Source organism: Chamaea fasciata, unplaced genomic scaffold (assembly GCF_029207755.1).
Source record: "Chamaea fasciata isolate MVZ Bird 193981 ecotype frontalis unplaced genomic scaffold, bChaFas1.0.hap1 SCAF_6, whole genome shotgun sequence".
NCBI lineage: Eukaryota > Metazoa > Chordata > Aves > Passeriformes > Sylviidae > Chamaea > Chamaea fasciata.
The window spans coordinates 32,109,311-32,125,994 of record NW_027094091.1 but is presented as its reverse complement, the minus strand read 5'-3'; the positions used below and the strand labels follow the sequence as shown (position 1 = coordinate 32,125,994).

The 16,684-nt window shown below is 39.1% G+C and overlaps 1 protein-coding gene across 4 annotated transcripts in view; it reads left to right on the top strand.

Moving 5' to 3' along the window:
- STOX2 (storkhead box 2) overlaps nucleotides 1-16,684 on the top strand; it is a 70,929-nt gene that overhangs the window by 48,029 nt on the left and 6,216 nt on the right. For all 4 annotated transcript variants that reach the window (XM_066185912.1, XM_066185913.1, XM_066185914.1 and 1 more), the window contains 2 exons: nucleotides 3,202-3,354; nucleotides 10,354-12,619. In XM_066185912.1, coding sequence (XP_066042009.1) covers nucleotides 3,202-3,354; nucleotides 10,354-12,619 — 2,419 coding nt within the window. The remainder of the gene's footprint in view (nucleotides 1-3,201; nucleotides 3,355-10,353; nucleotides 12,620-16,684) is intronic.

Here is a 16,684-nt window from a genome sequence, read left to right as displayed (position 1 = left end):
GAGACAGTTATGAACAACAAGCTATGGAGATCGTTCTATCACAGCAGAGGTGAAATGACAGTTTTCTTGTCGTAATGAAGAAGGTTGAAGAGCACTCAGTAGAAAAGAATAAGGCTTAACTCATGATATTCTCTAACAAACCAGAAAGGCCCTCACATAAACCAATATTTGTTAAACATTTCTATTTCATTTAAGGCCATTTAAATTATGATTTTATGGGCAATTATATTAATCTCTGTAGTTAATTAAATGGTTGTCAAGCTCCCAAATATTTGCAAGCAGGATGTGTGTTACCCTGGTATCCTAACTATAGTGTTCTGTGCTAGAAATTGTGTAAACATTAAGGAACCAATACTGAATGTTTCATATTGAGGAGTTACGTGAAGTACTGTTAGTATTTCAGTGGAAATTCCTGGCTTTTTCCTGGTGACAACAGTCCTGCTGGCAGGGGGTCATTCAGCGCTGACTGAATGTTTCCTGCTCACTAACCTAGAAAGCAATTCCATGCTGAAGGCCTACTTGAAAAGGAAGAATTGCGCAAAGTTACTAAAATTGGGCAAATTTTATTATTTCTTAGCTTGTACTTAGCCAGTTTGAAATTAGCAAGTGCCGACTGGAAGTGATCTCAAAGGTGGATCTCTGCAGGCTCTTGGCAGCCAGGGGAGAGGGATGGGCTGCTCCTGGGCATGAGGAGAGCAATTGGTTTCTGAGTTCTTGTCCAAGCATCCCTCTGGGAGTAGCTACAAGAGTGCAGAGCAAAGCTTCGGGTATAAAACTCTGTGAGTCCCTTTCCCACTTCAGGAAGCTGGTTACAGTATTAAGGCCCATTCTTTACATCCAAAGTATCGTTCTGGTTAGCTGTGAGTGGATCATTCCCGTGCAAGGGAAAGAAAGAGGTCTTCCTCCCACTTTCCCATCTGGGCACCTGTGTAGGTGGCACTGAGAGTGCATAGCTGGGAACAGGCACAGGGATACTCCTGCCAGGCTGCTTCGCTTTAAGAAATTGCCAGGTCTTTGGTGATACAGATAAAACAATTAAGGAGTTGCTGCCCTTTACCTGGATGCTCTTAAAGCTACTCTATCCCAGGCAAAACCAGGACACCAGAGAGCCCATTTCCGTGCCCAATGAACCTGGTAAGATTAAACCTCAACTGTGGCCAATATATGCCAATCTGTCTGACATTGCACTGAACTCAATTTAGTAGTTCTCACAAGGATACCCATGACACATAATCTTTGTGTTAAAACAGTAATTTCTTAAATTACTTAGCTAAATCTGCATAATTCTTACCTTAATTCTGATGCTTCTTAGACCTGAAAGTAATCATTAAAGAAACTGATCCCATATACAAAGTGGATGGTGACTGGTGATCAAAGTTGGTAAACTTATGTATTTGGCTGATTACAAAAACTTGTCTATGAACAAATTTAAACTGACAGCAGATATAATTATTAGTAAATAGTAATATAAAACAGCGATGTTCTTTATCTGTACTCAAATGATGAGGGAACAGATGGTGTTGCTCCCAAGTCATATGGAAGCGTATTTCCTGTAAGCTGTGTGTCATCTTCTTTGCCGTTGTCTCTAATACATGTGGCAGGAACTTTTAGGTATATTTGAGTAAAAAGTGTCCAGAGATGGTTATATTTTAAGGTCATAGTTCTGTGATGAGATAAGAATGAAGAGGATCTTGGGCTTCACTGTGTTGAAGCTGGAGGAATGCTGCCGTGCTGGGAAGGGAATGCTGCATCGATCTGGTTAGGCCTGATTAAACAAAAGCAATCAGGAGTTAACATAGCACAAATGTGTAGTTTTAAATCGTTCTTGTCTTGGGTAATGTGCATCACTGTTGTAGAGCAGATTGTAGAGCTTGTGATTGAAAAATATTGCTCATAAGTCTCACTGAGACAGCTTTGCAGTTTACTACTCTCACCAATCTTTTCCCTCCAAAGTGCTGAGTAAAATACCAGAGTAAATACGTTTTGATAATCAATTCTAGATGTTGCTGTTCTTGTTCAGAGCATTAGACATAACAGGAATATAGAATTAATGGGGCAAATATTAGATCTTCTGAATTGAGAATGAGAATTTGAATTAATTTCTGGTAATTTCATTCATGATTTGATCACAAGGTGTTGCTCTGTGACAGCAGAAATAGGGTGATTTTCCTGACATTTCAAAGCCATTTACGTGGAACTTAATCCCTTGCTATTGACTGACCTGTGGCCAGAATAGGATTCATACTTAAGCACCCTTTGTTCTGTCTGTTACTCTTTATTACTCCTTTTCCACTGGCAAGGAAAATATTTTAGCTTGTTGCTTTCCTCTCTTTGAGATCACTGGGGAGCTATTACCACTTCAAGAAGAGTTACAGAGCAGAATCAAAGATTTATGTACTTGGATAAAGCATGTTAAAATGCACTTGTATACGTGTAGTCATGCTAGTATTATCGAATTACAATTTCTCCCATAACTTTAAGATCTTTTAATGATTTTTTTTAAACTATAGTTTTAAAACTAATGAATAGTTTGTAAGACAACATGAGAAAAGTTACAACAAACTTAATTTTCAGGCCATCCTGGAACCATTAAAACTTCTCTTCTAAAAAATACGTAGTTTGTACAAAGACATTTGACATGTAGATCCAGGAGAGATTTATTCAGAGTATCAGTCTTAAGGTGTTTTGAGGCTTTTGGGCCTCTAAAGAGTGTTCTGTGCTATCAGTTGAGTTAAAATGTTACTCATTACTTAGCAACGTATTTTAGATCTTTGTTACTAATAAAAAATACTATATCAAATGGATGGTGGGTGATCTATACTTTGAAAGGAGAGTGAAATTTCCCCTTTTATGTCCAGAGAAATATATGCAACTATTTTGTTGGTGCAGTTACCTAGTAGGATGTTAAGCGGGAGGTTTTGCAACCATGAGTGCTAATTTATTGGCATTTTTCTGAGTCTGTCTATTGTACCCTTTGAGAAACTGTATCTGCATAGTGTATATCTCCCATTTTCCAAAGTTTTCTGTGTCTTAAGATTTGAAATAAGATGATGGATGATTCTCCATTGTAAGAGTTTTATCCCCAGCTCAGTACAAAACCTAGGGATCTCTGAATTTTCACCAGCTGTATCTCTGCCTCTTTGTCCTATGAGCAGATTTTTGAACAAGATGCTTCATTGCACATCTTTTGTCTTTTTACAGGTGATGTATCACCTATCAGCATGTCTCCCATCACTCAGTCGCAGTTTATTCCACTTGGGGAAATCCTTTGCCTGGCCATCTCAGCAATGAACTCTGCCCGAAAACAAGTCACACAAGAAGCACTAATGGAGCACCTAACCACCTGCTTCCCAGGTAAGCAGTCATTAATAAGTCATGGGTCAGATGAGCACATGTCTGTAAAAGGGCAGTTAAAGACTCCTCAGTACCTTCTGGATGGGAATATTGACTAATCCTGACGTTCTAACCAAAAGTAAAAGGAGACATTAGGGTTCTAATCTTGGAACTTTTTCTTTATTCTTAAACATACAGAGAATTGAGTTCTCTTTGACAGACCATTCATCTGAAATGCATTTTGCAGGGCAAATTCCTGACTTTATGTAAGTAATAAAAATTATTTGGGGTACTAAGCAACGAAACACTGGCTTGTTTCTTTTTTCAGACGGGATCAGAATAAGCTTATTTGTGATTTTTCTCACAAAATAACCTTTTTTATCATCATAGCCAAAGGACTACAGGGCTTCTTAGCAACTATGGAGAACAAAGCATGATGTGTCATAGCCAAAGCCAACCCGTTTCACCTTGTGGCTTTCAAACCAATTGTAGCTAACTCATAAGAGTTCTGTTGACATCATTCAACGCGTTCAGGTGTCACTGTGCAGTCTCCAAAGAGGTAACCTCATGGACGTCTCTGTAGAGACCTCCCTCCTAACAAGCAGGTTTCCCATACAACTGCATGTCTTCCTTCCCCCAGAACAGGCTCTCCATGTGTGGCCTGATGCAAGTAGTAGAGTCCAGTAACAATCATGTGCCTGCTTCAGGGGGAGGTTATATTTAAAGCGAAAGGACTGTGTCAGTCTGCTTTCCAGGAGTTCTCAGATCCTTCTTGGACACAGTTCTGGCTTTTGCTTCTGTACTGCCCTTGCTTGAAAAACAAATGAAAAAAGGACATCTCTCTCCATGGTTAAACTAAAAGTTTTGGAGAGCCATAGATACACTTGCTGTGTTCACAAATGCTGGTGTACTGTTCAGAAGGTAGTCTTGCCAGCGTTTGATATTTATCAAATGGTAAATGGAAATTGTCTTGGATTAAACATACTGTAACATCACAAAAAGGGAATCCTATGACAAGAATATTCTTTTGAGCATGCTGCTTCTCTACTTGCCATCTGTATCTGGATTGGGTGAATGATGGAAAATGCACCTTGTAGAGACATTTCACAGTGAGGCACTAGAGCGCTGGGCAGAGGTTTACTGCTCAAGAAAGCAGAACTTTTTCATTTGTGCTTTGTATGATCCTGGGCAAGATGTTTACCTATTCTGCATCTGAGTTTACAGTTCACTAAAGTAATTGAGAAACTTCTCCACTGTACCTATTTTATAGACGCAAGAAGTAGCTAATTAAAAATGCCTCAGTAGGAAAACTACTGATGCGTCTATCTCATCTAGGCAGCCTAACCATAGCCATGTTTTGATATCTGGAATATTTTTGCTCATGTTTTAGAGCAAGAGTTACTTAAAGCCTTGAAATTTACGTGTGTTTTGCTATAACTGATACTGAGTTCTGAGAATTTAAAATATAATTCTCAATTGAGAGCTGTGTTTGGAATAAACAATTCTGTCTGACATTTAGTAATTGCACTTCAAAAAAAGTACTGCAAGGGTATTTTATAAATATTGGCTTTCTCTCCAGATTTGTAGTTCTGTATTATAAGGCTGATTTTGAAAATAGTGGTAAAAATTGTAAGGGTTAGAATGCAAAGAAGTCAAACTTCACAATTGTAATTCTTTTAGTTCATTTTGATGATTTTTTTTCCCAATTTATCTTTTCTATGTATGCTATGTACTAGAAGAATTTCATAGATTGCAAGTATTTTTTCAATTATTCTATCAATATTTTTATATAAACATTGTTGTGTGGTGGAAATGATAATTTATTGGTGACATCCCTTGAGTTTCCTGGGAGTGTGATTATCAGTTCACTTGGTGTGTTGTGCTATTCTTGTTAGACAGAACCAAACATGAAAAATAATTCAACTGGCTGGATTATTTTGTAGACGTTGCTCAGACAAAGCCTGAGGCAAGTTAGCACATAGTCTCTTGCTGCCTTTTTTTTTTTTCCACTAGCCATTAACATGTGAATTTCTCAAGTCTGAGATTTGAAATAAAAAAAAAACAAACGGAGAACCTCACTTCCCAAAATGTAGAGAAAGTTATTTGAAGAAAAAAATCCACCCTTTGTTGATCAATTTCTCCCCTTCTCTAGAGAAATGTCTTTCTCTCACAACCATGACATATTTAACATAGCAAGCCTACATGTTCTCTCAGTGCATGAGGATTATCTAAAAATTTTCTCCTTTCCAATAAACAGAACTTCATGTGCTGACACTTTTAGCTTTTCTGCCCAAACTCCTCTAATAAACTAGCTGTAGCCTTTTGAGCCCTTGTATTCTTTGTGGCTTTTGCAAAACATATGTCCTCTCATATTCTGATAGTTTGTTTTTCCTAACTAGGTGCTGATGCTCTGAGGGAGAGAAGAGCATTACCACTGTAGATGTGTCTGTTATTATCACATAACTTCTCCATATCTCTTCCTGTAGCAGCACTTGTCTGCCTGTATTGTTTGTGCTTTAATGAACAGATGCTGCTCTGCATTTCATGGTGAAGATAAATTTCCTAAGACCCCAGATGCTATTCTCAAAAGTGTCTAAGAATAATAAACCTTTTTCCTCAGTGCAGGGTCTTACAGTTGCTGTCTAGCCCTCTAGTTTGCTGAGCCATTGTGCAGGCATAAATCTGGGCCATGGCTCTATCTGAAATAAGGTATGCTAATTATTTATAACATCACATAGCAACCACTCCACATCTTTAACTAGTATTTCATGAGCCAATCAGAGTATTTCTTTTATCCCTTGTTAAGCCTTAGCATCAGCTCAAGAGAAAATCATTTTAGCAGATTTAACACCATTTAAATACTACTTCAGATGTATTTTTCATTAATTTATTTAATTCAAATTTTTTTTATTGATAATGCACATTTTATTTGTGGTTTTTGTTATTTGTTGGGTTTTTAAAAAAGCAAGAGGGCAGCTCCTGCACGTGCTTCCATTATTCTGACTTAGAATTAAACAATGAGATGTTTGTACAGCCCTACTTTGTAATTTATTGACCATGGTTTAAATCCCATACATTAAATGTAAATCTTTGAAATCCAGTCTAAAGAGCTAAGAATGTAACCCCTGTTCTGTGTTTGGCAACCAGACCCTCTTATCTGTATGAACCTGGACAAAGACAACATCAGTCCTTAGTCTGTGCTGCCTTTAATAAGGATATTTGTCTTTTTTTTTCCTCTCCAAATTTGTTCACGTACATGTTTAAATAATTTTAAGACATTGAAAATTTCAGTGTAAAAAATACTTGTGTATTGGCCTAGGTTGCTTTTGAAGCAAGCAGTTTTCTGAAAGCTGGCAAATTCCTCTGACAATCACCTTTAGAACTTCAGTCTTTAAATATATGAATTATATGTGTAGCACTTAAAAGAAGTGTCTTACATTAACTGAGTTCACTCTAGGTCAGTGTTCTTTGTGAGCAGCAAACAAGACATAATCTTCTGTCTGGAAGCTCAGTGGATAGCATAGTAGACTCTCTTGAGATACAGAAAATGTACATGTCTGATGATTCAGTGTCCAGACAGTTTCTGCTTTTGAATTATTAAACCACTACATACTCTTAAATAACACCACTGCTGTCATGCAATATTTTATGTGCTAGAATCTGTAAGCCACTGGGTTTTTTTCCCTTGTTCCTATTTAATGGAGGAAGGGAGACCGGAAGGGAGACCAGAAAGAGACCTTTGAATGCAGGGGGGTAGGTTGTGTATGGACATTATGTGGGCAGATTGCTTTAAAGAGGAAAGTCTTGAGAAAGCCAAGAAATCTGTATTCACTCTGGATCCCATTGTTCCTTTTTTTAATGTCATTGCTCCTGTCTGCCATGCAGGAAAGCCTAAGCTGAGTTTGGGTCTGTTTCTGCTTTTGTAAGTACCTAAAAGAGCTTGGAATAAAACCCATAGCTTCCCTTAGCTGACAGTGCTGAGCTTCTGAGGTCTGCATCAGATATCATCACTGCTGACTTAGTGAACCACAGCGTGGACTGTATGCTGGGAGTGGTAAAAGTGATAGGCTTCAACTCCAGAGAGAAGGCTGACACTATTAACTTTACAGCACCGTTGATTGTCAGGCATGCTGATTATTTTCCTTGCTGTTTATCTGCACATTCTCCATTCAGAAGAGTTACTCAGTAATGTAGCTACTGTGCATCCAGTGTTTAGAGACTCATCCAGCATATTGTAAACCATATTATGGTTTACTGGGTGAAAAATACGTATTATTATTTTTACCATGTATTCGCAGTGCATTTTTGCCTAAATTGCTGTAAAACATCAGTACATCCATTTCAATCTCTTTCCCTAACTTTTCTCTAAGCTCCCAGGAGAAATACTTTCATCCCTTTTATTTGTCTTGTGGCGTTTTTGAAACAGTGTGTTAAGAAAAGTCTCTTTAGTAAAATAAGGATGAAGAACTAGGTTCTCACAAAGGTAAGTATGTGTTGAAGTCTTAACTTGTAAGCTCCTGAAAAGTGCAATGGATGGGGCAGGTTGTTCGTGCAGAGGAAGGAAAGAGAGGTTGGCTGCTGCAAAGCAGGTGCACCTGAGTTGGACCGTGGGTGGACCCTGCAGTGCACATTCAGCATGGGATGGAGAAACAAATGAGCTTGAGTTTTGTAGTCATCCACGTCTTGTGATGTGAGGCATAATGTCAAAGGGGCGGTGTTGCCCAAGCAGACACAGCTCCACTGAAGGAATGAAGAGTTAGATGATTCGTTGTAACAGGGGTTGAAATCACTCTTCAGGTTCCTGTGTGCTATCAAAAGCTCATGCAGAGGACAGCCTGCTTTGCCTCATAATCCAGAGGAAGCTCACATGTTGTTTACTTCAGTCCAGAGAGGTTCAGAATTCTGGGCTAGGGACAAATACTCCTTTTTTTTCCCCCAGCTCTCTGGATTTCAGCTTTTCCCACCTGTTGCTGTTTCTGGCATGTTAACTCAGGTAGAGGTTCTGCGGGTCTTTGTTACTCTCGCTCAGGTTATTACAGAAATTGTGGACACCAGCATGAAAAGGGGAGAAAATGCAAGCTCCTGATTCTCCATATTTTTTCCTAATATTCATTCTCCTTTATGCTCTCAAATTATATCCTATTGTGGCCTCTCACTTCCTGCATCTGAATTGGCCCCAATATTTCAGCTCTATGGACTGTGCATGAGCTATATTAACTCTATCCCAGTCAAAACCAGCACATGCCCCTGTGTACTTCTCCCTGGTGCCTTCTATGTTGTAACTGCTTTCACCTAGGTCCATGTTGTTCCTAATCCTTTGCTGTTTCCGTTTTAAGATTTTAGTTACGGATAGGAGTAGTATGGTCATATCAATAAGTTCAAACAACACCCAAAATCAGACATAAGAACGTGTTGCCTCCAACCCAATTGCAAGAAAGAGGATGAGTTAAGAAATTAGTACAAATTCTTTTTTTCTTGTTGCTTTTAATGGGTGTTGCTGTCACAAGGGGATCAGTGAGCTTGCAGGCTCCAACCTTTGATGTGTTGGAGAAGAGTTGGTGACCAGACGCTGTGTGCTCCTGCGTTTGTTGCAGGTACCCCAGCTGAGATTTCTTCATGAAGTGTTTTTGTTAAAAGCACATGCTTCACTGAAATGTTTTTCATGCATTGAAATTCAGTTCTTCAAGACAGGGTTTGACTTGACAAGGTCCTGACCAACCTCATCTAAATTGGCCAGGATTTGAGTAGAAGTGCTGACCAGCTGAATTCATGAGTTCTCTTTCAACCTAAGTTGATCTCTGATTTTTTTTTTTTCTGTAAATTACTTTTGTTTAAAACTAAGACCCAGAATAAATAATAATAACTTTTTCTGTTTAAAATAGACCATCCAAACCTTTGAAAAAAAATCTCTAGTTCTAAAAATGTAAACCAGACTAGTACTCAGAATTAAAACACATTTTAGTTAAACAAAATGTATTTATTGATGATAGCTTTTTCCACTGATAACATGGAAGTATTTTAGTTTTTTATTCAACATAAACAGACTTTTAAAAACTAGTTTGTGAACAAAAGTTCTTTTTTTCCTTAGCTCTAGATGGAACTTACTCCTATACACAACATGCAACTTAGTGTTTTATCTAATAACATATTGAAGACTTGGTCAAGCACCACTGAATCCAGCAGGTGAACTGGTAATGGGAAGGATCTGGCTCACAATGCTTAGTCTACCATATGCCATTGATGCAGGGTAGTCATACTTGTCCCTCTCTCGCTATGCCGTACATGCACACAGATAGCGTCCCTCACATCTCACCTGAAAGACAAGGAACTCTGAGAAGCAAATGTTTGGGACCTAAGTCTGTAACTTCCAGCCTAATGGAAAAGACTTTTCTGGGTAAGGTGAACTGTATCATTCAGGATGTCTCTGTTTAGGAGCAGCTGATGTAGTTGAAACATATTTTAAGGGGAGAGCAAATCCGTTAAATCAGGTTTGTGATAAAGGGACAGTTTGAGGAACTGCTTTTTTTTTTTTTTTTTTTTTTTTTTCTGTGTAGTATTCTGTGGGGAAAGCAGCTTAGGCATCCAAAGTAGCAAATAACTACTGCTTTATATGTGACAAGGCATTGTAAGCATAGTTCTGGTGAATTTGGATGTAAATACTTTGTTGGAAGAAGAATGAAAGTAGAATATTTCCCTCGACACTCTGATTTTCAGTGATTCCATCTTGTAGCTTAAGGTCACCTGCACATTGAAAATTACTAGAAGTTCTCTCGAGGTTTTTTTTAGCATTTTATTAATGCCCTACTATTTAGTTAATAATTGATATGTCTGAAGTGTAGGAGATAAGTGGAAACATAAACAAAGAAGTGAATGCCAAACAAAATGCTTTACTGGAGTTGATTGCTCAGCATATTCCAACATTGCACATTGGAAAGACTAGCTTTTTGTTGGGGAGGGGGAAACCAGAGTGTCCTACACAGTTTTATGCACTTCCTGATATGTGTTTACTGTTATTTCTAGGAGTTCCAACACCCAGTCCAGAAATCCTTCGCCATACTTTGAATATGCTTGTACGGGAGAGGAAAATATACCCGACTCCAGATGGTTATTTCATTGTAACCCCACAGACTTACTTTATAACACCATCTCTCATAAGAACTAACAGTAAATGGTACCATTTGGATGAGAGGATACCTGACAGGTCTCAATGTACCTCTCCACAACAAGGAACTATAACTCCCTCCACCTCGGGTTGTGCCAGGGACCGAACACTACCCAAAAACCACTGCGACTCCTGCCACTGTTGCAGAGAAGACATGCACAGCATGCATGCATCTACCCTACAGAGGAAATCAGCAAAAGACTGTAAAGACTCATACTGTCCTCCTTCATTATGTCAGGTCCCACCTACTGAGAAAAGTAAAAGTACTGTCAATTTTTCATATAAATCAGAGACGCTCACAAAGCCTAAGGATGTAGAAAAGCAGTCTAAGAAATTTGGACTCAAATTATTCCGATTAAGTTTTAAGAAGGATAAGACCAAACAGTTGGCAAATTTCTCTGCCCAGTTTCCTCCAGAGGAGTGGCCGCTAAGGGACGAGGACACCCCTACCACTATACCTAGAGAGGTAGAAATGGAGATTATTAGGCGCATTAACCCAGACTTGACTGTGGAAAATGTCATGAGACACACTGCACTAATGAAGAAACTTGAAGAAGAAAAAGCTCAACGAAGCAAAGCAGGGTCTTCAGCTCACCACAGTGGACGAAGTAAAAAGAGCAGGAATCACAGAAAGTCTCATGGGAAATCGAGGTCGCACAGCAAGACCCGGGTGTCCAAAGGAGACCCATCAGATGGCTCTCATTTGGATATACCTGCTGAAAGGGAGTATGAGTTCTATGATCCCTTGACTCGATCCCCACGGGAAGGCTGTTTTATAATAGAACACAAGGGAGATAATTATATAATGCACAGCAATCCTAACATGATTGAATCTCACTTTCCCATGACACCTGAGTGGGATGTGTCTGGTGAACTGGCCAAAAGAAGAACTGAAATGCCTTTCCCTGAACCTTCCAGGGGAAGCTCCCACTCCAAGGTCCATCGGAGCCACAGCCATACACAGGATAGAAGATCAAGGAATGAGCGGTCCAGTAAGGCTAAAGAAAGGTCTAGATCCATGGATAACTCCAAGGGACCTCTGGGCTCGGCTACTTTAGGCACACCTGAAGATATAGGTGAAGGCTGTAGCCCAGATGACCAAACAACTAGCCAAACCTACATTGATGATAGTACCTTAAGGCCATCTCAGTCGCTCAGTCATCAAAGGGCTCTGATTTCATCCGCAAGCTACAAAGAGACTTGCATCCCTGAAATAGCCGGTGGCAGTGTAGAAACCCCCAGTTCTTGTAGCCTATTGGAACAAGGCAAGCCTACTGATAATTTGCCACCATATAGTGAGCTCAACTCCTGCACAACAAAATCTGCAGTTGATGACTATTTTCAGTGCAACACATCCAGTGAGACTGTGCTTACTGCTCCATCACCACTGGGAAAGAATAAAGAGGATCACGATACGCTAACAGGGCCAGATGGGCTAAAAAAAATGACTCCCACAGAAAGACAGTCTCAACATATTGCTAGGGAGCCTGGGGTGCACAAGGAGGAGTCCCCAAAGGGCCCAAGCAGTGGTTCAGTGATTCCTAGCCAAACTCCAGAGGTGATTGCTAACGGGCGGCTGGTTCAACACCATAGCACTGAATCAAGCAGCCTTGATAAAAGGAAAGAAATATTTAGCAAGGACACACTCTTTAAGCCTCTGCACAACACTCTTTCTGTGAATAGTTATCATAAGTCTAACACACCTCTGCTAAAGCCCCATCAAAAGAGCCCCTCTGACACATTGCCCGTCAGATGTGAGAAACTTGAACAAGCGATGGTAACCTCAGTCACTCAAGTCATGCCTGTTTCTCAGAGGCAGCAAGAGACAACCGGGAACCAGGAGGCCTCCTTTGACTACTACAACGTATCTGATGATGATGACTCAGAGGAAGGAACCAACAAAAATGCTGAGGAAGAAAAGAACAGGGATGATGTCGGTACAATGCAATGGCTCCTAGAGAGAGAAAAGGAAAGGGATCTACAGCGAAAGTTTGAGAAGAATCTTACCCTTCTCACCCCGAAGGAAACAGAAAATAGCAACAACCAGAGAGCTACCCATTCAGCCCGCTTGGACAGCATGGACAGCAGCAGCATTACTGTGGACAGCGGGTTCAACTCTCCACGGTAGGACTGTCACATTCATTGCAGCTTTACAGACTAGGAAGTTCCATTTATGGTTTTGTGGGTGTGTGATATTGGTGACAGAATGTAGGGCTGTATTAAAAAAAGTCGCATGTTTTCAGACTGGTTTTTTTCTACAGCCCTGGAATCCTTTATTCAGATGTGTGGGTTTCCCACCATACAGTAAGAAACCAATGACCATTTGCGGCATTGGCTCTGTATTAGTTCATTTCCTGTTTGCTGAAAACCTCCCTGTATCCTTTTTTTTTTTTCCCTGCATTAAACTTGTGTTCGCTTTTAGAATAAAAGGGACGAGCTCCTGCATACTCTTCCCTTCCCTTTCTCTCTAAGATACCATCAACAAGACTAATGGAAAGACTAGGCATGGCCAGGTGGCATAATCTTTGGCTCAGACAGAAAGAAAAACAAAGTATATTGGTTTGTGTTTGGGCTTCCTTGTTTGTTTTCTTCACAAATTTTGAAAGCATATCTAGTTACCATTCCAAACTGGTGAGATTGGAATAGCCACTCCCCCTACAAGTTAAAATTGCTCAGGATGTTTGAACTTCCGATGTGACTTAAAACTGCTGAGAGAGAGGTGCCTTGTCTAAGATACTTGGGAGAAGAGTCCAGATGTTTGCATGTGGTGGTGCTGGTTAGTAATCACTATTCCAGGGATTTCAGGCATCGTGGAAGTCTCCGTATGCTACAAATCTTACAAATGTAGGGAGGAGAGAGTTTTTGGTGCATTCCCTGCCCTGGAGATTTCACAAGTTCATTTCCAGGTTAAGAACCCTTTACGCCAGCCTTCTTCTTTGTCTGTCTGACCTTTGGCAGCCCTAGGTCCTTGATGGAATGGAGCATGACCAGTTTTGTTTGGCCTGCATAGCAACTCATCAGAGTTCAGAACAATGACTCTAAGAACACAGAAATAATTTACAGTAGTAGTTCTCTTAGAGTGGCTTACTTAAGCTTAAATTATTTATTGCCTGTGTTTAAAAAGAAAACCTCTAAGACTGATTTTGTATTATGTGAAAAAGGGGGTTTTTGTTTGGTTTTTTGTCACTTTTTTATTTTCCCCTGTAAATGGTGTTCTTGTTCCTCAGAAGTATATATATATATATATATATTTTACATCTATAGCAAAGGCTCTCAGGAAGGCATGTGAAGGATTTCCTGCTTCTACACAGGACTAAATTTCATTTTCAGTTGAAGTCCTATCACTCTGGAAGAAATTCCTTTGGATTTGATGGTTGCTCCCACTTATGTTAATGACAAACCAGAAATCAGTGAGCCTGATGCAGCTTGCAGTGATGTATTGAACTAGAGCAGGCTTCTAGTGAATGTATATTTTTTTCTGAGTTAAAAACCAGAAAAATGATTTGAATAAATCATACCACTAACACTGAGTCCACTCTAAAAAAGAAGCTTGAGAAGGCTTTGAATTTATGTTATTGACTCTTCTGCAGATGCCTGACACTGTTCTCACATAGAACTGTTGTATTAAACTGTTTGCACTTTTCCTTTTTAAATGTGATCTCCTCCAGTAGTTGAAGTGCTATACTTGCAGTCAGTTTTTGTAGGGGAACCTGTTGTGGTGTTTGCTTCTTGCTCAGCATGTCTGAGAGTCCAGCAAAGTATGAGAGTCACCTCCAGGACAGGATATCAACTGGATTAAAAATCAGTTCTTGGACTTCTGTTTTGAATGCTAGCTGAATATCAAGTTCGTGTTTCTGATTAATGCAGTGGTAGATATTTTCTTCCCTAATTATTTACACAAAAGCTAAAATTTCTGTTTATGTTAAACTTAGCTAGCAAGAACAGAATGCGGTGAGTGTACTGGATTTAGTGCTGCTATACCACTTTGTTTAAATCAAAAGGGAAACAGATGAGCAACTTTCAATTATGTTTGTATTCCACACATCCTCTTTTTTTTTTTTTTTTTTTTTTTTTTTTTTTAATTTTACTGTTTGCTTATTAACAAATGAATTTCTGGCAAGGCCACACAAAATAAGCTTAAAAAAACCCAAACCAAAACGTTCTGTTGGGTATTTTGTTTTGTGAGACTGGCCCATAGTCTGGATATTTCAAAGCTTTCTCATGAGCTTTGCATCAAAATGATTAAATTTGATGATTTTGCTGAGTTTGGGTCACTTCTTGGTATAAGTCTCCAAAACTAAATTGAGCTGAGGGTGAATTCAGCCCTTTGACTAACAGCACCATGTTGTTATTATTATCCTACCTTATAATAAAAAATGTACTCCACAGCCCTTTTCCAGGAAATGCAAAATAGCCATCCAGCATCCATCTGGTAAGATTCAGCTAAGTGTGACAGTGTCCTTTAGCAGATGCCATGGGAAGAATAGAAGAACTGGTTATGCATATAGTGATGTTCTTCAGGTGTATTCTTCTAGCCTCCACTGATGAAATAACTCTGCTTCCTGAGGTGGGGTGGTATCTTTTCATTCAAACTGAAGTATGCAACATTGTTTGGGGAATCAAAATTGCCAATTTCACACTATAAAAGAAAAAAAATATTTTTAAAGTCTGATAAATTGAAAAAAGGACAGTAAAAAAAATTAGAAAGAAGTGGCTGCAGTTAAAGAGATTAGCAGTGGTCATTTGACATCCAAAGTATTTGTGTGCAAAATGTGTGAACATATTAATCACCATTGGGAAAAAAAGCCTCATAATATTTTGTGCATTGCTTTAATGCAAGTTATATATAGTAAATGTTAGCTGTCAAGATTAATTTTATTCCTTTATTTTTAGGGCTTATATAATACTGTTGCTCCTTTGTCACCTAAAGAAAGCTAATTGTGGTATTACTCTGCATGCATAATTTTCAATGCAGTTTTTTGTGTATACACGTTTTAACGGTCAGTTTGTAATAGCAGGGTTGAGCATGTCTGAAGATCTGGAATTGGTGGTCCCGTAAAGAATGATGCAATACTAAATCATCTCTGAAAACTAAGATTTGCATCTATTTTCATTAAAAAGCAGAGGGAGAGGAATAAAAAAATGAGCAAGAGAAGTGCACCATATATCATTGCAGCTCACAGGAATCATTTACTATGTGTGTCACATCATCATAGCTCTTAGGAACAATGGACAGTAAAACAATCACTGGCAGATGAATATCAGTAGCATCCATTTTGACCAGTTTAAAAGATCTGTGAGAATTTTCCTAAAAGCTTCATTGATTTTCCAGACTCAGTCAGTTTAAGGTTATTTAAATCTGCCCTATGACTAGGAAAAGTGTTTTTTTGTTCCTCTGTGCCACGCACTGACACATTTCTCCCCTGCCATATCTAAAGCTGTGCATTCCTACTCCTCCCTTGATGCTAGCACTCATGTTTTTTTTCCTTAGGGCTAGTATTTAACTGAGAGTGGTCCCTGATTTGTCTGGCTGCCTGCAAGGCTTAGTCAGGGAAACAGCAGAAACGTGTGGCAGGGTCAGGTCCACACAAGACAGGCAAGAGCTACCCCTCTCAGTAGCAGGTAAATTTAGGTTGACTTTGAACTAACTATGAAACTTTTGTCATTAGTATCCTTGTTTATAGTGCTGATTTAGTAACTGCATTGAGGCCTCTAAATGTATTCTGTAAACATCTCCGTAGCAAGTGGTGATGTCATTTTACAAAGAAGTAGGGTGCAGGTGAAGGATACATGACCAGGGGGCCACATGGATGTTTGAAAGTAAATCTGTTCCTGAACTGGCACATATTATTTAGAGATCAAAAATTATTTTATAGTGTAAAGACAACAAAAACAGTAGTACTGGTAAAAGTAGCCTTAGCATCTCATGGCTGAGCTTCTTAAAAGCTGTAGACTAAAATACAAGCTTCTCTGTATTCATAATTAGATGTATCATTAAAAGGCTTAATCTTTCAAAGTGTTAAGTGTCCTGTCACTCTTGTGGTTAAATGATATGTTAGAACTAAAGGAACATTGTCCATTTTCTGAATGAATAGCAGCACTAGTTGTTGTCCGGGGCAAGATCACAGACCAGGCAGTTGTCTCATTGTATTGGTAAGCTGCAATCATCTCAGCTGCAAAGCCAAATTG